Source organism: Vollenhovia emeryi, unplaced genomic scaffold (genome assembly GCF_000949405.1).
Source record: "Vollenhovia emeryi isolate VEMERY1.0 unplaced genomic scaffold, V.emery_V1.0 DF939127.1, whole genome shotgun sequence".
Classification (NCBI taxonomy): Eukaryota; Metazoa; Arthropoda; class Insecta; order Hymenoptera; family Formicidae; genus Vollenhovia; species Vollenhovia emeryi.
This window is the reverse complement of record NW_011967239.1, coordinates 1,202,692-1,225,869: the sequence shown is the minus strand read 5'-3', so window position 1 is coordinate 1,225,869 and position 23,178 is coordinate 1,202,692. Positions and strand designations below refer to the sequence as shown.

At 45.2% G+C, this 23,178-nt stretch overlaps 1 protein-coding gene across 2 annotated transcripts in view; it reads right to left on the bottom strand.

The window, feature by feature from the left end:
* LOC105568779 overlaps window positions 1-22,261 on the bottom strand; it is a 50,204-nt gene extending 27,943 nt beyond the window's left edge. For both annotated transcript variants that reach the window (XM_012024711.1, XM_012024712.1), the window contains exon 1: window positions 20,171-22,261. In XM_012024711.1, coding sequence (XP_011880101.1) covers window positions 20,171-20,208 — 38 coding nt within the window. In that variant the 5' untranslated portion in view covers window positions 20,209-22,261. The remainder of the gene's footprint in view (window positions 1-20,170) is intronic.
* Window positions 22,262-23,178: the final 917 nt, after the last annotated feature.

The window sequence follows — 23,178 nt, the reverse complement described above, 5'->3', positions numbered from 1 at the left end:
TCTCGCTCGCATACTCGAATAAGCGCGAACGAAAAATGTGTAATGCAAATTTCTCGCGAATACGTGAGTATGTAGCTATATCATGTGCCACATGAAGTAGTTGGGGATTGATACTACAACATATATAAAGTTGGAGAAAATCGGTGCGCTCACTACCTGGTGTTCCCCTTGTAAGCATTAAGAACGTACGTAGGAACGTCGTAGGTATATAATATCGTAGATCCATTACCTTAAAGTGGATGGGCTGGAAGCAAATAGATGTTTCATCCTGGAGATCATTAATTTCATTAATTAACGCTATCGGTTTACTGTGCGCGCGAGAACGATCGGATTTTCAGGTAACGCAGTTGAGAATACCATGAAGATACAACATTAATATTTAAATAAATTAGTTGTATTGTTATTCTATTTTTATTAAATTTATTATATAATTAATTATAAAATTGCACATCTTTAAGATAAGATTTAACTTGACTATTTTTATATCTCTATCGGAATTAAGTATTGTAGAAATTTTATTATATTTACTGTAATTAATTATAAAATCGTACAATAATTTAGACACAGAGAGTTTAGTATAAAATATATTCAGTACAAAGCTAAGTTTTTATTTTATTCTTAAGTATCTTCATGGTAATTCACACACGCTGGACGCTGCAAGGTGGATCAACGTATTTATATAGTTGCATAAAATGAAATTAATTATTAAAAATATGAGGGAAAATTGCTAATACTCGTTAGGTAAGAAGTATGTCAGTTTATTCTCTCCCCTATTTTTCTCCTTTTTCCAAATGTAAGATTTTAACATGGGGTCTTTAAGATGAGATTTAACTTCACTATTTCTCTATGTCTACCGGAATTAAATATTGTATAAATGATACAAGTAAGTAATATTTGTCAACACGTACGTACTTATATTATAAATACAAATGAGAGAGCGACGGAACTTATCTCCCATCGCGTAATATATTTTTACAAGTTCACTTAAAAAAGATTAATGAAATTTAATTACATTTAATGCAAACATCCAGTTTATTCTACTGTTTCACGGCCCATCCACGTGCATGCTTATTATATATTTGTTATACGTATCGATTTTATATTATATTACTTGCAAAATATGCAAAATAAAATATAAAATATAAATATATTTGGTACTCCCGAACGCGAACTTGTTCTCGAAAAATGTGTTTCGCATATTAATTATATATTAATACTATATGTATTAATTACTATATATATTAATTATTAAGTGTAATTAAATAAATTGAAGATAAATATTTGATAGCTATTTAGAAGGAAAGGGACAGTCTCTCACGGCGCGATAATTACATTTCCCATTCAAACGTATGAGGTATTAATATTATTCCGAGTGTGGCACGAAATACTTACATTTCCGGAAAATTGTCGTCAATGTGTCGCGTCATTAACATTATAAATTAATGTCTTAATTAAGTGAATCATGAGACGTAATCTATTAAGTGGCTATCAAATATAGAAATATCTTTTAATATGAAACGTTAGAAGTTTCAAACTTCTAAGAATTCCTAAAACATTTGATAATCAAGTATCTTAATGTATCACCCATACAACTGATCAAGACTGATAATTTATATAAAATATATACAAAAAGTTCCTCGTATCAAGATGTTATATCATAATTGAGTACACTGACAAAAAACATTTTAAACTAAGCAAATAGATTTACTTAAAATTATTTTTTTGCTGAAATAAATTTATTTATTCTATTTAAATAAAAATATCGCAGTCCAAGTAAATCTATGTATTCTATTAAGTAAATTAATTTAAATTACATTTCCTACATTGAAATAAAGATTTCGTGAGATACAGAATACTAGTTATTAAATAAAATAATTGTTTTTGTTAAATAAGAAATCCAATTTTCTTTGCTGTGAAAACTATCTTAGTAAACATTTTATAGAATTAAAATAAAATTTTTTAAATTTAAATTACATTTTCTACATTCAAATAAAGATTTCATGAGATATAGAATACTATTTATTAAATGAAATAATTGTTTTCGTTAAATAAGAAATCCAGTTTTCTTTGCTGTGAAAATTACATCTTAGTAAACATTTTATAGAATTAAAATAAATGTTTTCAATTTAAAATTATCTATTCTTTGACATTTAATAAATACTTAAATTAAAGCAATGCATGTTTTAATTTGTTTATTATTTAAAAAATTTAAGTTAATAAACTACTAGGAGCCACCTAATGAATAATTTTCCTGAGTAAAGTAATATTAAAGGAATTTTTTATATAGATTTTATATAAATTATCAATTTAATCAGTTATACGGGGGATATGTTAAAGTTTAATATGAAATAGAAATTCTTTTGTTTCCCAGGAATTTAAGGAAGTATTTTTTGCAATTGGAATAATATTAATACTGCATATGTAGCTTGAATAGGAACTTGTCGCGCGTGAGAGACTCGTGTGTCTTTTCCTCTTTAAACTGCTATCAAATAGTCATCTTGAATTTATCTCACTATTTCACGCTCAGTGCCGTAGCGAATCTTTCTGTGAAACATTTCCGAGAGCGAGATCGCACACAAGAATGACAAATGTATTTATATTTATATACCGAGTCGCCGCAGATCACTGACTTTGTAAGTCTTTTCGGCTTACGAAACGGAGGATTCACTTTCGCACGATCGAAAGCGGCGAATCGCGCCGCAGATCGTATCTGCGGATCAATTTATGCCGCGAGCCCTATCGCGGATAATTAAAATCTTCTCGTTATCTCGATCGTTATATCTGAACGACGTTGCGGGCGTTCCGTACTCCCATAACTATTAGACTTTTATCCGGTCGCGAGCGAGCTATAAATCGCGGGCACTCGTAATGATAGTCTCTCTGAACTATGGCGGGCGAGAGCGAGTCTCATCGCGGGCCCTTGGAAAGAAGTCAAAGGGTGAGCCCCGCTAATAAGCTCCGGTAATTTTCTACACGGCAACTTTTTACCGGCGGCTGTCTTTGTTCAACGAAGCTGCCTTCCCGCGAATTCGCGGCTCCGAATTTTAATTTCTCGCGCGATACGAACGGGCGAGAAAATTTAGTTTGGGGCGGAAAGGAGCCGGGCGGGTTCATTGACTCGCGACGGTAAAGCGCGCTCGTTCGTATTCGCAGGTAGACACACGGGCGTAAGAAGCGCGCGTGCATTTCGAGGAGATCGATGTGTGTCAGCGGGTCAGCGACACCCATCAGCGGCAGTGATATCTCTTCGACACTTAACTGCCGGCTACCGAGCGCAAAACGCGTCTCTTTCGACAGACCATTAATTATCCAATAAGTCCGCTGGACTTTACGGCGCAGAAAATTAATTCTCCTTATCTCGTTCCCTTCCCCTCCTCGAGGGTTGAATTCACATACCCCCGCTGTTAACTAGCTCCCTGCCGGACTATCTGTATAAGGTTAACGTTGAAGGGAATCCTGAAACTTACTCTTGGTCGGACGGAAAATATTTTCGGCGCCGAGTTCTGTCTCGTGTGCGATGGCAACTGCCGCCCGTGCGCGGGTATTTTCCCGAGAACGAGTTGTCACGGGGTTATTGCAACGAGCGTTGCACCATTTTACGACGCCGTAGTAAAGGATTAACGTAATATCACCTTCGACGCACCTCTCTGCGTGTCGTTTCGTTCAGCATATGGTACGTGCTCGCCAAGGCGACGGACACATGTCGCTTAGATTAACATGTAATTCCGCGGCTTAATTGTGCGGTGTACTAAAAAAAAAAAAAGAACATCTGTTATCTCGCGAACGACCGCAACGCTCCTTTCAGCCGTTGGCGATCGCAATTTCGTAGCCGACCGGTATACTTCTCCGCGTTCGGTGTTTGCCAGCAAAACGGAATCTCGCGGAATACACGTGACCGAGAACATCTCTCTTTCTCTCTCTCTCTCTGTAAATAAGCGTCCGTTATTAATCGTGGGATCGATTCCGAGAGTAGCGTATCTAGTTTCATAGAGGCGCCCAGAAACTCTGTCGTAATTACGCCCGAAATCGCGACGCGAAAGTAAAACCGCGCCGTGCGCGCACGGAACACATTCGAATACAATGGCATTATTACGCGTATAATGGTTTATCTCCATTTTTCTTTCCCCGCGCGTAAACGTAAGCGCGATCGCTCCCGTTTCTCTCGCGCTAATTGCCGTCCTTTTGCAGCCCGTAGCCGACTTTGGCACGATCCGTTGCGAGCGAATTGAGCACGCTGTAGACGAGCATTCCGCTAAATTACGAACCGAGAAAATCCGGAGTCAGATCATAAAACTCGCGAGAAAACGATAATAACAGTGCGCGGGACAGCTTCTAAACTGTAAATCGTAACGCGCGCACTCAACTCCAAACACGTATCGTTGAATTTTTTAAATAATTATTTCGTATAATTACATACGATGTCAAGGAGACTCGGTGATTATGCTTTCTATGAATAAAGAGGAACGGACGTGTCAAAGTATATAAACTATTCGTCGTAATATCGTGACGATATTTCCTAAAATAAATACGAGCCAAAATAAATACAGATCTTTGAATTAATAAATGTAAAAGTTAATTTCACGCCAACGTTGACGCCAGTGATCGATTCGAATCGTTTTTGTTCGAACAAGCGGACGCATCGTCCGGTCGCGAAACTTTCTAACATCTTTGACCGCGGTGGACGAACATTATATTGTTTGAAGGAACTTACACGCCATCACCTCGAGCCTATCGCAGGTTTTCACCCGCGAGGACGTTTTTGTGGGTGAAAGTCGAAAATTCGCGCGGAGAAAGACAGAGAGAGAGAGAGGGACACGCTTGACTAAACTGCACGCTTGCTAAATTGCACTGTGCGCGACACTGTCGCCGAAGGCAGTGTACAATGCTGTGAGAAGATAGAGTAACGCTAATCTGCAGCCCGTTGCATTACATTTGTTAGCTAACAGGCTAATTATTCCCCGCGTAGGAAAATTGCGCGTAGTAAACCATAAAAAGTACTACTCCAACGTATTATTCAGTGAACGTGAGTTATAACTCTATACCTAAGACTAATTGTAATTCAGCGATTACCTTTGCCGTAACGCCGCGGCGCGCAAACGGAATCTTTTTTTTCGTAACACGTTTCTGAAAACGTCGTAACTGAAAAACTGATTGGCGAAGCGTTTCTGCGTTGCATAAGCGCGTCCAATTAAAATCGCGATACCATTAGCGAGCCTGGGATTCGTAATCGAGGAAAAATTCAGGGTTCCAAAAGGGTTGGCGCGCCGCACAATTAACGGAAGCCAGAATACTCCTTCTTCCTAATAGCCGAGCGTGTCTCAGCTCGAACGTTACCGCCGAGGTTTTCACCGCGCGCATAAGGAAAGGAAAGTTTTCAGGCGTCAATTCGTTAATCCGTGTCCCTCGGGCGGCAGGTAGACATGCGCACATGCACACATACGTAAGCCTCTGAATAATCCGCAAGCCTGGGCTCATAAACTCGCGACATTACGTAATACCGCACCTTATGTGCGCCAATAGTCCGTTAGCTATAGTCAGGTGTATGTGTAAATCATACAATCGCTCGTAAGAATTCAATTCAACGTCGAATCCCCGATTTATTTTCAAGATCAACGATCCCATTCCTTCACTTTTTTCAAGTCTATAAGATATGCACATTGCGCTTCTACTCCGATTACATTTTTTTTTAAATTAAATTACGTGGAACTTTTTAAATCTTGTTGCAAGTATTTCGATGGAGAGCTAAATAACGTAACTGTTTATTGACATTTACACAGTAAAAAATCGTGTGTTCAAATGTTAAAATTTTCTTGTGTCGCCAAGATTTGATTCTTATTTCAATGTAAAATTAACTTACAACAGATATGTTATTATTTTTCGTAGCACTTTTATGTGTTATATTTATGTTAACATAATAACGTGACACTTTATGTATCTCATTTAAAAACTGAATATTATTTTGAGTTCTTTTAACACAACTATTTTACAAAATCAACCAAAACGTGTAACATCGACATTTCTTAAAAATTATTTAAACTATTCTAATTTGTAACATTCGTACAGTTTGCTTAGCCTGTTTGTTTTTATTACATCACACTTAAGATTAAAAGAACATAAACATAAATGTGAAGTATAGTGTTAATTAATTAACATTGATAATTTGTCAAAAAGCAACACGCGCGATGAATGTGATTTTAACTTAAAATTTAGAGTGGACTTTTTGGAAAATGTGAAAAATGTTAACATTAACATTTAATTTTTTACTGTGTAAGCTGCGACACGAGAGATCGCTACCAATTTTTTACCGAGCTGAAAATGATTCCAAGTGCCACCGAGTTTGAAGGCATTGTCGAGAAAAAGATAGCATTGAATCACATTTCCGGTTGTTGCCTCGACTATTACGATATTACCTCACTTGTCGATTTCCTGCGTGCCATACATTTTCCGTGAATGAACCTGAGATACGTTTCTTGCCGAGCATATACATCGTGCAAGTTTTATGTCGCGTAAAGCACAGAAATAGATCGATCGTGGCTTTTTAGTGGTATCGCGCGGAAGCGGTGACACGCGAGCGCACCTGCTTTCACGAGCAAAAGGGAACACGCGGTTGTTTGCACGTCGTCGTGGATCATAAACGGCTACCCGAGAGAGGCGCGAGCTGACCTTTAGCGGCGCTGATTACTTCGGAAACATTGCACCTCGCTTCAGTAAATTCAACGGATCGTGTGACTCCTGGGGATCGCCGACCCCGTTTCCTATCTTGACGGTTATTAGACTTTTCGCACGGCTCGATCGCGCGGGCACGTACGCTCTAATGTTTTACTTGCGTGATACGTGAACACGTACGCGGCCGGTGAGATAAATGGAGGCTCGACTAATATCCGAAACAGAGACTTGGCGTCAATCTTTCCTGGCGAAGATTGTTCTCAAGGTGTTTCATTTCTTTGCAAATTCCAAACTTCAATGTTAAATATTTTCGACTAAATTCAACTTAAATAGAATCAGTCGAGATAAATTTAAAAAAAGAAACAGATTCTGCTGTTGCATCCTCCAGTTGCGAATTAATTTGCGAAATCACTTCGATTGGATCGCTAATAACGAATGTGTACGAAGTTGGCATATCAATTGTCAGTATATCAAAAAAAGTGGAGCTCTCTTTGCATACAACATAGTTCTACAGTTCCTGATAAATTTTAACAATAATTCTGATCAGTTATTATAAATAAAGGGAATTTGAGAAATGATATGCTAACTTGGCACGAAGTCAGCATATCATATAAATTTTTCGAAATTTTCTTCATTGAATTTTATAGTTTTCGACGAGTTCTATAGTTCTATTACATAGTTCTGACCACTAGCTCACTCTACATAATTATTAGCAATTAATATCAGCATATCACCTAGGCTACAGTGATATGCTGTGCTGCTACGATACGTTCTCGGTCCGTTCAAGATTTTTAACAATAGTTCTAAGCTCCCTAAGGATAATTCCGTGCAGTTCTGACCACTGGCTATCTCTAAATAATTATTAACAATTAATATCAGTATATCACCCACGCTATAGCGATATGCTGATATTTATTGTTAATAATTAGAGATAGCCAGTGGTCAGAACTGCCCGGAACTATCATCAGAGAGCTTAGAACTATTGTTAATCTCGAACGAACCGAGAACTTATCGTAGCAGCACAGCATATCACTGTAGCCTAGGTGCTATGCTGATATTAATTGTTAACAATTATGTAGAGTAAGCCAGTGGTCAGAACTATGTTATAGAATTATAGAACACGTCGAAAACTATAAAATTCAATGAAGAAAATTTCGAAAAAATGATATGATATGTTGACTTCGTGCAAAGTTAGCATATCATTTCTCAAATTCCCTTTATTTATACATTAATAAATGACCAGAACTATTGTTAAAATTTATCAGGAACTATAGGACTATGTTGTATGCAAAGAGAACTCCACTTTTTTGCATACGCTGACAATTGATATGCCAACTTCATACACATTAAAAACGAAGTGATCGATACGATTTTTAAGAATGTGATTAGTCAAGAATTGCCAAGAAACGTTGCAAATAGAATAGAATCCAAGTCGACGCACAGTCGGGCGGGAGAAGATGAAGGCGCGGCGCGACTAAGGGTTAAGGGCTAACCGAGTTTTCCCTGGCAGGTAGCTCCACGCGATCGTAAACTTATAGTTATTGGCTCTCCATCGCAAATACCATTCGGCTGGATCGTGGGGCCGGCTCCACGATCGAAGGCGTTATCGACGCGCGCGGCGAGGCTCAGCCCGGCGTGTTGCATCGTCTCTCGCGAGATAACGACGTTTCTATTCCGCTAATGCGCCGCTGCGCCGCGAGCTGAGATTTTTCAGCGACCTTTCCCATGACGCGCGGCGCCGTGGTATTTGTTCAACCTACGGATAAATAATCGCAGATACGCGCCTATCGCCTGTATAGGTGCCCGCCCGCGCGCTGCACTTGCATCTACAGGCTGTCCCATAACTCGCGATATTAATCTCGACAATTCTCCCGCTACTTTAAACGCGATCGTCTTTCGCGAGAATATGCGAGCGCCAATTGTTCGAGCGAAGAGTGATTGAGAGAACAGGGCGAAACCTGCGTACACGAATCTCTTATTCTGCAATTTCAAATGGGATTTACTCCATTAGACATTTAATTACAGGCATATACAGGGTGTCCAGGAGGAAGGGTCAATATTCTGGGAGGTGATAGTATCGGTCATTTTGTGCAAAAATGTTCATATGAATATATGTCCCCATTCCCTACTGTTTCCGAGATAGAGCTATTTGAATGTACAGTTGCAAAATTACTGACAAGAAAGAAATACTACGTACTATTTCGAATATTTATTGTTCAAGTGATACATTTTTACACGTGATAGTAAATTTTTTAAAATTCCACCGTTAACATCAATGCATTTTTCAACTCTTGTGTGAACATGGCGTGTTGCTCCGAGTACATCGTGACGTTCCTTTACATTTTGAACATTGCTACAATGTTATCGGCACAACAGTCAACAGACGTATAAGAGTAAATTCCCGCAAACGTTTATGGGGTTGGTTAAAGGGTGAAGTGTACAGAAAAAAAGTAGATACACGAGACGTTTAAGTAGCTCTATCTCGGAAACAGTGGGGAATGGGACATGCGTTCGTATGAACATTTTTGCTTAAAATGACCGACACTATCACCTCCCAGAATATTGACCTTTCGTCCCGAAACACCCTGTATAATCGGGTCCATAGTCTTGTTGAGAAAAGGTGCACTTGGAGTTTGTGCCACCAGTCTATTTTCGTTTTTTGATACACCCTGTACGTCGATTACGGGCGCAAAGGTATCGGAGGAGGCTGGGAAGGAAGAAGGGGTGAGACTGTGTGTTTCTACGATGCCGGGTTAAGATGCGACGTAACCGGCATCGCAATCCCTAATTATGCAACGCTCCTTTTCTTCTTCTTTCATCGCGGAGCCTCTCGCTCCGCTCGGCGTGAGTTTTCTCACGCACCTGAAGTTCCGAATGGCGCGTACGCGACTCTCGCGGCATTTCCAGGCTCTCGTGCGGGCGCGAGCGTTATTTACAGGCACTCATGCAGCGCGGCGCGAGTCCCATAAACGATTCGACGCGAAAACGGTTGCGACTGTTACGCGCGAACAGATGTATGGACGCGGTAGAGCACCGACTATCCGAATCGATTCGCGACGGAATTGGGTGAACGGACTGAGAAACGAGGGAGAGAGGAAACTCTCATTGTTGGGTTATTAAAATCGGAGACGTGAACAATCGACAATTAAACTAAAAATCAAGATGCTTCCGCGACTCGCCGCGCGTTTGTCGACGGCGTTTAACGAAACGATCGCTATCGCGTGCGTGTCTATCGCGTTGTGCACGCTCAAGTCGACATTGGCGCGTGCACAAGGCCGTCCCGAGGAAATTTCCGTGTGGGTATATGCATTTCTCCGCGTGAATCGAATAGCGAGAAGTCGGAGAGACGGTCGGGACAAAATCCTACGTGAAATGAATTTCGCGCCCGGTCGCCTCGCGCGCGTTGTTCTCCCCGCGCTCGGCTAAAAGCGAGGACAATGACGCGGACAATGGACCGTTACACAAGTCGACCGGTGGAAAAATTTCGAGAGGCAAAGAAGCGCGGGCGAGACGAGCCGTAACGAGAATCCCAGAATTGTGCCGGGGCGCCGTGTGGAAACCGACACAGGAACTTTGCGTTCAAGCACGGGCGGGCGGAGGTTGTCCTCGTCCGAAACACCGCTCGACATCGCGGTCTTAACCGCGCTGCGTAATCCCCCCTTGGGGCTTTCTTTTATTTTCCGCGGGATTTACGGCGTTGCAGAAATCGGCCCGCTCCGTGTCCCGGGTGGCGTTGTAAAATTCATTCGTGCTCGATCATTGGGCGAGCAGTCGCGCTTTCTCGGGCCGTAAATCATCCGGAAAATGTCCGGTTGCGCGTACGATTGTCGTTGCGCGTCGAAAGAAATTGGCCGATGTTTGTGCAATTGCGCAATTGCGACTCTCGCCGTACAGAAAGTGTATCGCGTTTATTCCCTCGCGGAAAAGAGAAAGACAATAGGGCGAATTTCTAAAATCGGAGTTATTTACGGCCGGAAACCAGGAAGTCGTCTCCCGGAGCGCGCGTTTAAAATAATAAGCGCGACTGACTCGAGGCCCGTCTCGCGCGTTGCTCAAACGGTTCCCGGCCGCGCGGAGTCGCGCGGGTCGAAACCCCTCGGTGAAAACGGACAGTTCCCGTCAGACGAGGTAACGCGCGACTTATGAGAGATGCGCGCACGGAGGTGCGTCGCGCCTCTAGACGCTCTAATGGCGCAAACGCGAGAGAAATTTTGCATTCGGTCGCCCCGCGCGCCGCAATTCGCGACTCGCTCGCCGCAACTTTCACTGGCACTTTCATTACTCTCAAATACGAAACGGCCGTTGTCATGAAATCGCGCCATACGTGGAATTACGGCGGGCATCGCCGTCGCGGCGCGCGTAAAACAAAACGGCATAATCGCGCGCGCGCCGCCGCGCGCCGCGGCCATCCCGCCCGTAATCGCGGCTTCGAATCGCCTCGAACGACCGCGGTTTTTAGCGTGACCGGTTTCTTTTTTCTTCCCGTTCGGCCTAGACCCGCGCCTTTCACTCCTTAACATTTTCTACGGATCCTTTCCACGGGCGTCATTAGCACAATATTCCCGAAGTGTATACTTTGCCGACCGCGTATTTCATTATCTTTGACACCTGACGTATCTGACATGTGACATTTATAAGCGGAACCTTTAATATCTACAGCTCGGCTCTCACACGCGTCTATGTAATTAAATTTTTGTGTCTAATCCTCGCAACGTTTTAACATTAATAATAATAAGCGATACCTAGGAACGTAACGCGAAGGATCGGTCATTTCTTGCGGCCGATATTAATGCACGGATGCCAAGTGCAACGTATATCTTTTTGATACGGATGTCGATATTACGCCTCGATATAACGACCTTATGCGGCGAGCAAGGGTTGTCCGCCTAGAGTGGCCGAGATAATCGCGCGGCGAGTCCCTCAAAGGACGAACGGCGATGAGGATGCGCGCGCGCGGGTAACCTGTGCGCGTGCACCAAGCCAATTTAAATACCATCACACTCCGGATGGTGAATCGCGAATCCTTGCTTTTCCCCGTTCGCTCTATCCGATGGAAACCCGCCCCGCCGCTTGGCCGCATAATTATACGCGAGTTAATAATGACTTACGAAGTGCGGGCCTTCGCTCGTTCGTCCATTTGTTTAGCGGAACCGATACACAGATACGTACGTACAGAGTGGCGTTAAATTAAGAGCCGCCGGAGTAAAGTACACCTCTTTTCATCTCGAGGAAAAATCTTGCCCTCTTCTCTCGGTTTGCAAACAAATTCTATCGGTAAATGAAATTCTCACCGACGAGGTCGAAAATTCCGCTGCGGTTCAAGTTAACTCGAAGTTGAACGGTATTTTCCCCGCTTACTTTTATTCCTCAAGCTTCGCTCATCAAATGTCCATCTTCCTCCGTCTCTCATAATTATCTTGATGTCTTGACACTTTCGTTGGGCGAATAAATTGAATTGCAATAGTAAATTGAATCAAGAGAAAATTTACCTGCGCGCTTTTCACGGCAAAGTTTCGGGATCACCCTGTAAATACGCACGTCGGGGTCGACGCTATTGTGCGTCAAATTGCACGGTGCTAATCTCGCGTTGCGCGCTCGGCGTAATTCCAGGGGCCGGTGTCTTTCTTTTTTCGTTTTTCCGTCGCCTCTTTCCCCGATGAGTACTCTTTCGCGATGGCAAAAATCGCGAGTCACCGACTATCAAGCCCTTTTTCCGACGCGGACCCGTCCGCCTCCCGGACAAGAGGCAGAACGTCGACGTGACTGACGGTATGACTGACGATCGCCACGTCCATCGACGGCTCGATGATCGATACCCTCTCTTTGCCTCTCTCTCTCTCTCTCTCTCTCTCTCTCTTACCGGGGATGTTGATACAAAGTGGTCCCGCAAGTAGCTGCAGCTACATGGATAGGATACTTGCTTATTACTCACGCGGGCAAGTCCCGTAAGTGCGATACACTGTAAGCAAATGAGCGGTCGCCGTTGCGCATACATCGTGCGAAATAACGACAGCGAAACACGAGTGCCCGTAAGAATCGATAAACCGCGGCCGTTTGCGGGAAATTACACGCGCGCGAAAATTTTCCGCCGCGCGTCATTTGTAAGATTGCCGTAATTTCGAGATACTGGGACGCTTAGGGAGCCACTTTGGCGTCGCCGATATGTAAATATATTCCGAGGTCGCCCGCAGGACGGGACAATGATACATCGAATAGCATGGCGCGGCCGCCACGGTATGTTAACGATTATGCGCTACATTTCTCATGGTGAGCGGCGCGATGCAACCGCCGCTCGGCCAGTAGACAGAAATCTTCCCTTGGGGACCCCCCCAGTGCTGTGTCTTTCGGGCAATTATTGAATTAAGCGTGCAATTAGGGCGCGGCATCCAACAAGGCGTAATTATATCAATGTAATATATCGTGAACGTTAATTCTAATAGCACCGGCAAAGCAGCGTAATTTATTAACGGCGATTGTGGTAGACCGCGGCTCTTGCTAGACCGATCGCTCGGTCTCGCCCGACGACGGCGAGTTGCATAAAGTTAAATAATATTGAGACTAGGATTTTTCGCGGCTTGTTACCCGCGATAAATCGAGCGTAATACATTCAACGTCTGGATTATCGTACGCGCGTTTTCTTCTTCTTCTTCTTCTTCTTCCTCGAAGGGCTACAAGTAGGGCGACACTTTTTCTCCGTTTATTGCCGCCCGTCCTAAATTCGCCGCACGGAATTAAGAAAGTTGCCTCTCCCGTCTCTCTTGCGTCTTCTTTCTCCCTCTCTCTCTCTCTCTCTCTCTCTCTCTCTCTCTCTCCCCTTTTTCATTATCATTCTAATTTTATAATAAATTGCTCGATAAATGAGAGAATTGTAGGCACACGTTTTGTTTTATTCAAAAGCAGAGTTGCACGCCCATTTCATTAGCAGTAAAATCACGACCGTTTAATATCCGCAAATAGGTCATTTAATTGAACACGACAATGCCGCGTCGAGCCCGTCGAGTTAATTAAGTACGAATTTATTTGCAGAAAACAAATCGGAGACGCTAATGTACGCGGCCCCAATTTAGGCACCCAACTCAAAGTCGTACGCGATTATCGGGGCGACATTCGGTTAATTCGGCCGTTTTCGATATCGCGAGGGCGCGACTCAAGGTATATCGGGATCTCGCGGGGCCGATTGCGAAAAGGGACTCCTTGCATCGCTTCTGCATGCGCCTCTCTCATTATCGTCCTACCTAATGCATAAGTTCGCCGCTAATGTACTGTTATTACCGCGATCGTATACAGGCTGTCGGCGTAATGGCCGCGCTCAGTGCATAATCTCGCTTCTCCCTTTGTCATCGTTCGGCTCGAACGAAACACCCGAGTAGTCTCGTCGAATCGATGAATGCTAATTCGACGTCAACGAGCGACCGGCACGTCGAACTTTACAGACGATTTTCAATTTAAACGGAAAAGCAGTGGTACAGTTTTACGAGAGAGCGATAATAAAAGGAAAAATATAAAAGGACGCTGGGAAACAAATGATAGGATGCTAAATGCGCAAAACGGCGCGGTAGTGTCTCGTGCATAATAATTTTGGAATAATTTCGAGCGCAAGGAAATCGTGGGGAAAAAAGGCGATTTTGCACCTTAACGCGCGATGCGTCCCGGTTGATTTACATTTAAAATTTTGCGAGTACCGTACTGCATGGTTTTCCATGCGAAAGGAAACCATGAGAGAGAGACGCGTCCATAATTTTGCTCACACAGTGTCTTATGGGAAAACCGCGATTTTTTCCAACGGTAGAAAATGAACACGTCGAATAACTTTGAATGACAAAATCCCGATGAAGAATTCTCGTCGGCTTTCCTCTTCGTTTGCATGCAGCAAAGTATTGTTTACAAGTAAAAGCGGAACGCACGTTGCAACGTTTAAAGACAGGCAGTAAAAGTACAGTAATATATCATTACTCACTCGTATCGCCGTACAGCGATACGCTAAACATTCCAACACGATTGCTCGAAAACGTTAATAAACGCGCGGTGCGCCGGCCACGTCAAGGCGCATAAGAAGCCTTCCGACCGCATTAATCACACGATCGTTAATCTAGAAATTGCGGGGCGATATTCCGCGGTAGTAAAGTTTTATCGCGAAATTATTCGTTCGGCTTTTACTTTAAGTGCGTATCACCCGGCGATCTAATTACGGGTGCGCGCGCGCGAGAGTAGAATGAAAAGAGAGGGGGAGAAAAATTTGTGTGTATTGAAATCAGCGCGAAGAGAGCGGGATCGCTGCGGAGAGGGGCCGTTCTCCCCGGTCGTGAAACTTGGCGGACAGGAAACGTTTCAGCCTCGGGGCCCGGCATTAATAATTCCACGAAAAGCGGGTAGACGAAGTTGCGACGCTGGATCGGAATCGTTGCAAAATCGGGGCTCGAACGTGTGTGCTCTTTACCTCTCTCGAAGCGAGCGACTTCCTCCCGATCGATCGGTCTTCCGGGTTCGCGCGAGAAACCTCCGCGACCGATAACGCCAGAAGTAGGCTCGGCTCTCTAGCTCTAGCCGGTTGAATGCCGCGCTCGAATCTATAGGTAGATGCACCGTGTATGCGCCGTATGAGCGGTTAGACCTACTTTACTCGGTCAAGAGATTAGTTGAGTTGCGAGCACAACAAAAACACGAGGCCGCTGCGAATGTTTCGAGCTGCTGAATCTGACTTGCGCGCCTTTAATCACGTTAGATAATAAAAGCTGATAGAGTGGCCCATGAAAAATTGAAATTTCGTTAATGAGTGCTCGTCGGGGAGAACGCGCCTCAATTCTCGGTCAAGACGTACAGTGACGGACAGAATGGTTGCAGCACCATTTTTCTTTAGTGAGTTTAGGAACGTGCGTTTAGATTCCAAGTTACGTTCGAAAATCTTCTTCCCCGAGGAATATTTTACTCGACGGCCATGCCGAAACCATTTCGAGCGTTTTCGGTCTATTTCTCAAGTTCCTAAACTCATTGAAAGAAAAAGTGTCGCAACCTATTTTCATCTATCACTGTATCGTAGAAAATTGCGTTTCGCGGAATACTAAAAGTCGTTCACGTGTCGAATCGAAGTGTCGAAGCGAAGTTGATCGCGATTCCGCGTGGATAAACATCAAGTCTAATCCCGTCATCAATTTTCCGAGTCTTCGTTAAAAAGTCGGTGAGTGTAAGTAGCCTCATTTGACGATCGGACAAGCGACGGCCGTATCGCGCGCACGCGGGCAAGTTTTACGCGGTCGAACGAGTCGCGCGGCAGGAAACTCTTTAGCTGCGGGCCCGGCTGTTTCTATGAAACGATCGTAGACGGGGACTTTGAGATGCGTCCCGTGCATGCCGGGATCGGGACAGCGCGCTGCGCTCCGGTGTTTACGGATCCCTTCCGTATCATCGATCTTCCGCGTTCTGTAACGCGGCGAATGCAACGAGTATTGTTCCAAGAGCAACAAGGATGCGACGGCATGCCGGCGCAAATAGTGAAACACGCCCAGCGTGATCCTGCCGCGGGTTATCGTCCCGGCATTAATCCTTCCAGGCCTTGCCCGATGACGATCGCAAGCCGGCGCGCTAGTTAAGCGAAGCGTAGCAGGAAGAGAACGTAGATATCTACTTTGTTGCGTTCGCAGAAAGAAAAACTTCAAAGTTACCTGTCGCGAAAAGTTACTCTTTCAATTTGAATTTTTTAAATCTTGTGTCTACGATCCTAGAACCGTGTCCAAGTTGCAGTTCCGAGAAATGTGCAGCCATCAACTTGCACCTTTTGCGTAAAAGATTACACATTTCTCGGAACTGGAACTTGGACACGGTTCTTGGATCGTGGACACAAAGCTTAGAGGCCTGTGTCCACGATGCTAGAACTTGGTCCAAGTTCTAATTCCGAGAAATGTATAGCCAATCAACTTGCAGCTTTTATATGGAATAGCTACAAGTTGATTGGCTTCACCTTTCTCGAAATTGGAACTTGGGCACGGTTCTTGGACCGTGGACACAAAGCTTAGAGGCTTGTGTCCACGTAGCTAGAACTTGGACTCGGTTCGTGGATCGTAGACACAAAGCTTAAGCGAGGGAAAATAATCGGGCTTCTCTTTCGGAGCATCTTAAAAACTTTTTCCCCTTTTCCAACGAGTATCCCGTCGACGCTACGTACAGTTTCCCAGACCGCGTTTGGGAATATCGATGATCGCGCAGGTTCTCCGTACGGTTACCGGAAGCTATTACGGGAAAGAAGGCAACGGGGCCGCGTGCCGGCGATAATTATCGGATTCAGGGGCGAAGTTCGCGGACGAACTTCCGCCCGTCGATTCTTCCGGGTGAGCGGTGAACGCCCGAGTCGTCGACGCCGGGTAATCGATATCGTTCGACGACCGGGTGAAACGAGTTTCGGCGCGAACGTGAGGGGAGATCAGAGCCGCGAGAGCTCCCCGTTTTCTCGCGCGAACGATCGCGTAACCTTATAGGAAACCTTGCGCACGCGAGTTTCACTTTGCGATCCTTTGTTACCGAACCTCTCGTCTCGTCACGGATACAGAGGCGGGTTGGTTAAAGGATCGGTCGGCAATGAGTCGCGGGCCAGAGGCACGCGAAACTTCCAGCTGCTTGGCGCGAGAGCGTGAATCGAATGCGAGCACGGCGACTCCGTGACCTTATTCTTTCTCGCTTGTCGAAGTGTCACACCGTTTGTCCCTCTAGACTAGAGCTAGAGAGAGAGTACGACCGGTTGCCGGAGAGAAAATCCTCTTTTTCCGCGTGCTTTTCCGCGCTCGCTGCTCCAGTTCGACGTCGCTGGCGCACGCACGTATATATCTCGGACTGCGGCGCAGCCTCCGCTGAATCGCTGGAGCGCACCATGTATAATTGAGATAGTGCGGAAAAAGGACGCGCGCAAGCAGACAGCCCGTTTCGAGGCTCGGGGAGATAAAGTTCTGAGTTTATTTTATAGTTAACGTTAATGGAAGCTGTAAACAGTTGCACCCTACGAGGTAGAATAAAATCTCTAAACATATGCTTTCTGGAAGCGGTGTTCTCGCTTATGAATTCTTTTTCCGGCCGGAGCTTCTACTTACTCCTTGCCCGCGGGCGGGTTATTTTTCAAACGATCGACAGTGTCGCGCGTTAACGTGATTTACTCTTAGTAGTCTTGGCATAAAAGCGGCTTGGTATAAGCAGCTTCTCTTATATATTTATCATAAATCCGAATAATTCTCAGGACGTTCGGGTACTTCATGGAGGTCCGTGAATACCCACCGGAGACGTCTGCTATACGAGCGGCGATTCTTCGAAGCGGCGCTGTAATTTACATGCTCGCAAATCGCTTTCGCAATTTCGCTCGGACGTGTCCGAGCGTGCTTTTTTCCCCTTTCCCCCCCCCCTTTTTTTATCCCGAGCGTACGTACGTCTGCCGAGGATTATTCGCGAACTGAGATCGCAATCACGGCCGTTCGTTTGGCGAGGCAACGTCGTCGTACCCGTAAGGCTCCTTTCCTCGTCCATCGACACCGTGTCATCCGATAGCCGCAGGACATACGTGCCTAGGCCGAGAACGGGAGAAAGAGAGACGCGGAGATATATCGATTCGCCATTCGGCGTCTCGCTTTTGTACGACTTCGCGGCCGGCCGCCGCGCCTAGAGACCCGAACACGGGGATGCACTTGGATGCGTCCGCGCGCGCGGCGGAGGGCCGGAAAGATAGGAGGGTAACGCGGCCGGAATTAATGCGGAGTGTGTGAGTAAGCCGGCTTGGTAGTCGCGCGGGGGGGAAAAAGGGATTTATGCACCGCCAACGTTGATAAAATATATCCCGCAGCCCCGGAGAGATATATGTATACCGCCTCTCGTCTCTCCTCTCATCCGACGCTCGCTTTGCACCTCGCGCATCGTGCGCGTGTGCTAACTCGCGTTTTTCCTGCGCGAGGTGCACGTCCTTGGTGCCGCGGTCGTCCGAGCCCGAAGGGAGGGGGAGGACCTTGGAAGGTCGATAATTTGATAAATTGATAATCGGAAAGGCAACAAAGAACGAACAGTTATTATAATCAACAGTCGTGAACATTCCGATATTATCGGTACGTGGATTTCTAACAACGTGGTGAATTATCGAAAAAAGACATCGCCCAAGGAAACGCAATTAGCGTTTTAGCAGAAGCGTAATTAGCGTTTTAGCACAAGATCGCGAAAGAAGCGGATCCGTCCGCGTGTCCGGCGAGATGAGAAAGAGATCGCCGAGGTGGGGAACGGATACGGAGGAAGGGAGAGAAAGAGAGGAAAAAGAGAGAAGGAGAGAGATAGAGAGAGAGAGCGCCGCGCACTTAGGGCCTTTCGTCACGGAGACGAGGCGAGAGCCGGCCGCGCGCGGTCAATGGCTGCGGTATCCGCAGGTTCAAGGAAACCGGGCTGGTCCGATTCGACATCGTGTTCCAGGGGAAACCGAACAGGTGACGCGCCTGCCTCTGTGAAAATGCAGGTTAATGGAATGCCGTCTAAGTAGCCTCTGCCGTGCTGCCTGCAAGTGCATACGATTACCGCGACTGGATTCTCGGGAATCTTCCACGCTTCGGCGATCGGATAGAGAACTGTGTCGTGCCTTGATCAAAAACATTACCTCCGACACGTATAGAACTCGTTGTAAAGATACGCAGTACGCACGCGTAATTTATTCCACCACGGCGATTATACGCGCACAGGAAAACCCGCAAATATAAACTATATTAAACCCTTTCTATATAAACTACATTGATGTTTGTTTGATACAAAGCTTGACGAAAATGGGAATTTTACACAAAAGAATCGTAGGGAGGAAGGGTACGTTGGCTCTTTCTTTATTCCGCGGCGCTAATCGTGGGCAGAATAATTATTTATCGAAACAACCCGATAGAGCGGGAGCGAATCCGAGAAGTTTTGAATACCGATTGTTTCTCGTACAATTCTAATGAGGCAACGAATCTCATTGTTATGGACTCTTTCATAAGCATGCAAGTCTTTTCACAATCCACTCGGTCGTTACGAGGCTGTGATTTTCTCATCAGCCAATTTTACGTGCAACGACGATAAAGGCCTCGATCAAGCTGTGCGTTAAACGTGAAATTCTTCGGTAAATACGTAGGTACCATTCGTGCTACATGCGCAAGATTAGTTCCGAAGCGTTAGGATTTAATCGGGCAAATATGCCAATCGTATGCAGTTAATGTCTACACTTGCAATTATGTTGATTTGTTCTCGCTCGCTCGTCCATACGCGACTTTTCAATGTCCATGCCCTTACGTATTTTGGCGTTTGCATGGAAGTCTCCGTGCGCCTCTATCAGCGCCACGACATAGCAACGAGCTCATCGATCGGCCACGGAGGTAGCTTTTTGAAAGCGAGGGAACCATGAGAAACCCCAACCGGACGACGACACGAACGGGGAGGAGCGCGGACGCTTCTCGTATATGCGCGTGCCGGCGTTGGGTGCGGGTGTACACGCGACACGCGTATCGATCTAATAGTCTTTTTCACATACCGATGCATGAAGGCGGCGGTTGACATGTTACTATCCATGGGGTGGTTCCATAAATCCCGGCCGGGCCCCGCCAACGCGACCCTCTCGACGGCACTCCCGCTCGCGGTGCTCCGAGCTCCGCTCCGTCACCCTGTCCTCTCGATACGACACCGCGGCCTCGAGCCGACCTCAGAGAATCCACGATGAACGGGGGAGAATCTGACGCGACGCGCGAACGCGGCTGGCAACAACGACTAGTTAGAATCGCTCTCTGCCGACACCTGCCTGCGTCGACCTGGACAGGTTGAGATCGTTTGCCTGACTGAAGTCAGAATGCGCACTAGCCGGTTTCCATGGTGGATGGTGGGCCGATGGTGGTGGACGGCGGAAAGGTGGTGCTGGAGGAGAGAAAGAGAGAGAGAGAGCTGGAGGTGGCGGTGGCGGTGGCCGTTGTATCCATGCTCGGGGAATTGGTGGGGGTTTTGACAGAACGGTCTGTGCCGGCTGCGCACTGCGTTCTCCATCAGGCGATGGCACAGACCTCAAGGCACTGTGCGCATGATGGTGCTGGCCGAGAAACCCATAGGATTGACCCATGAGACGTAGAGTACGGTCCTGCTAGAACCGAGACTAGAAATCGCCGCCTGGCGTGGAGAAACCGCCGTTAAATTTACGTGGTGCAATTTAGAAAATTTCAATAATAAAGTGCTTCTACATCTTTTTTTACATCAAGTCTGCTATATACGTGATTATATTTTATTAATTTTAATTAATAATTGTACCTGCTGTTAGGTAGAAAATCTCCAATATTTTTTAAAATATGAAACGCTATTGCAAGCTATATTTACAAAAGTATATATTTTTTAGAGTATATAGTTATTAGAAAATTATAATGGTCTTGATTTGGATTTGTTTTGTTTGTTTCTGCAACTCTCTCTCTCTCTCTAAAAATGTTATCTTCCTTATAAAAAATATCCAACAATCTTAAAATTCTTGTATTTCTCACAAAAATAAATTCATTTAACGCGATTGTTTTTCCAAGTTTACGACAATAATTTCTTTATGTACTGTACTTTATGTACGAGGGAAAGTAATGTATTCTCGGTAATTTGTTCATCTTGAAGGCGCGGCACTTAAGATGCAGCTTCTTGAAACGTGTTGTGGTGTTTTAGCGTAGGTTTTTCTAAAGTCTCCTTTATTGTCCAGGCGAGTGTTTCGCTCGCGATGGCGATTTCGCTTTTATACGGGTTGGGAAATGTTGGCACAAGCGATACAGGGTTCCGCTGAAAATTGCCATTTTTTGTTCCCCGTTTATAAGCTTCCGCAGTTCCATTTTCATCTGGCACCACCATCGCCGGGCGCTCTCGCCGGGCATTCATTTTATTCTTTGTCTTTCACGTCTTTCCTCTTGTTCTTGTCTTCCGTCCTTCGTGCTCGGGCAGAATGCATTTTTGCACGAGAATCCAAGCTGATGAAATGGCGCGCGATTTTCGCCAGACAACGGCAAAACGGCAAATATTTGCCAAATTCGTCATCGCGTCCTCCAACGTGAACGCGTCTTCGATTTTTCTTATGCAGGAGAGCGTGTGATTTAAAAAATTGTGCAAATATTTTAGCAAACGTCTTCTCGTAATGTATGTCCAATTTTACATACCGGCCTATTTTTGCGGATCTGAGATATGGGATCAATTACGCGTGCGCGATAATCAAGTTCCGTCGAAATTGAATCGAAATTAGATCGCGTGACGTTCACTGGAGCGTTCGCGCGTACAATATCGATCGTCCTTTGACGATGTTTGCTCGGAGACGTAGTTACAATGACGTTAACTCGCATAATTGTTCGGTTATATTCGGGCTAATTGCATTGACCCGTTCCTGTAGCTTCTCCCTCCGGGCGGAGTACAATTTATAGACGAGTATCCGACTGAAGTAGCCCGGAGTCCTCGGTTTCACCTGGACGACTTTGGTTTCCCCAGTTCCGGCGCACTCGGATTCAAAGCTCGGGACGAAATCAATACGTAGATATCGCGCGCTTCAGCTATTTTCCCCGCTCTCATCGTATCTCCCTCCGTTTCCGGCAATAAGTTCCTCGACTGCGCGGTAAAGTATGCCAAGCAAAAAAAGAAGGAAAGAAAGGAAAAGGGGTCGCAGATATTGGCAAGCCTCGAAAACCGAGGGAATCGAATTCCCCTGTTCTCTTGGGTGAAATAAAAGTTACTCTCTGAACGTTTAGAAAATAGCTCCTTTATTTTCTCTTACAAAAACTTGTCCCGCAAAAATTTTCTACTGCATGTCATTTTATTAATACGAATTACTATTAAAACGCTTCAGTTCTATACAAATAGAGACATGACAATTGATTTATATTACTGATGCTTCGCTCACGCTACACTTTTACATTTACATCGATATAAAATTTCGGCGTTAAAGACGTACGTGCCATTCGCGTTTCTAAGACAGATTCGCGCGGTGATGAAAATATCGTGCTTATTAAATATTGACAGCGCATAATCACTCGACGTAAGTCGTCAGGTGAAAGAGTACGGACAAAAGAACGAGAGGAAAAAGTACAGTCCATAAGGACAGCGCGTTCATCGTGATCGGCACGGCAGAACGGACGGCATTATTCGCGCAGTACATAGCGATTCATTCGTCATTGTCCGACGTCCCTTTGTAACGTTACACGAGGATGACTTTCGCGGCATATGCGCTCATTCACCGGTGATTCGCTGCAGGCGTGCACGGCGCACGTGCGCAGCGTCCGTACAGCGCATTTTGAAGCAAGCCAACAATTTTTATATGGGATTCCTGAGCTCGAGAAATATGTGCCAAACGCGTTTCTATGCACTAATTAAAAGGTGCAGTGGAGTATTCTCGGTCAATATCGTGAAAGCGAACGCGCGCGCGCGCGTTCGAAACGGTGTAATTATCCCGCGTGGAAAGCCAGGATCTAATCGTTTATCATTCGTCGAGAACGACGAGGCCGCTCCGTTTACTTTCCTTCGATCCATCGCGCGGAGGGTTCGAAT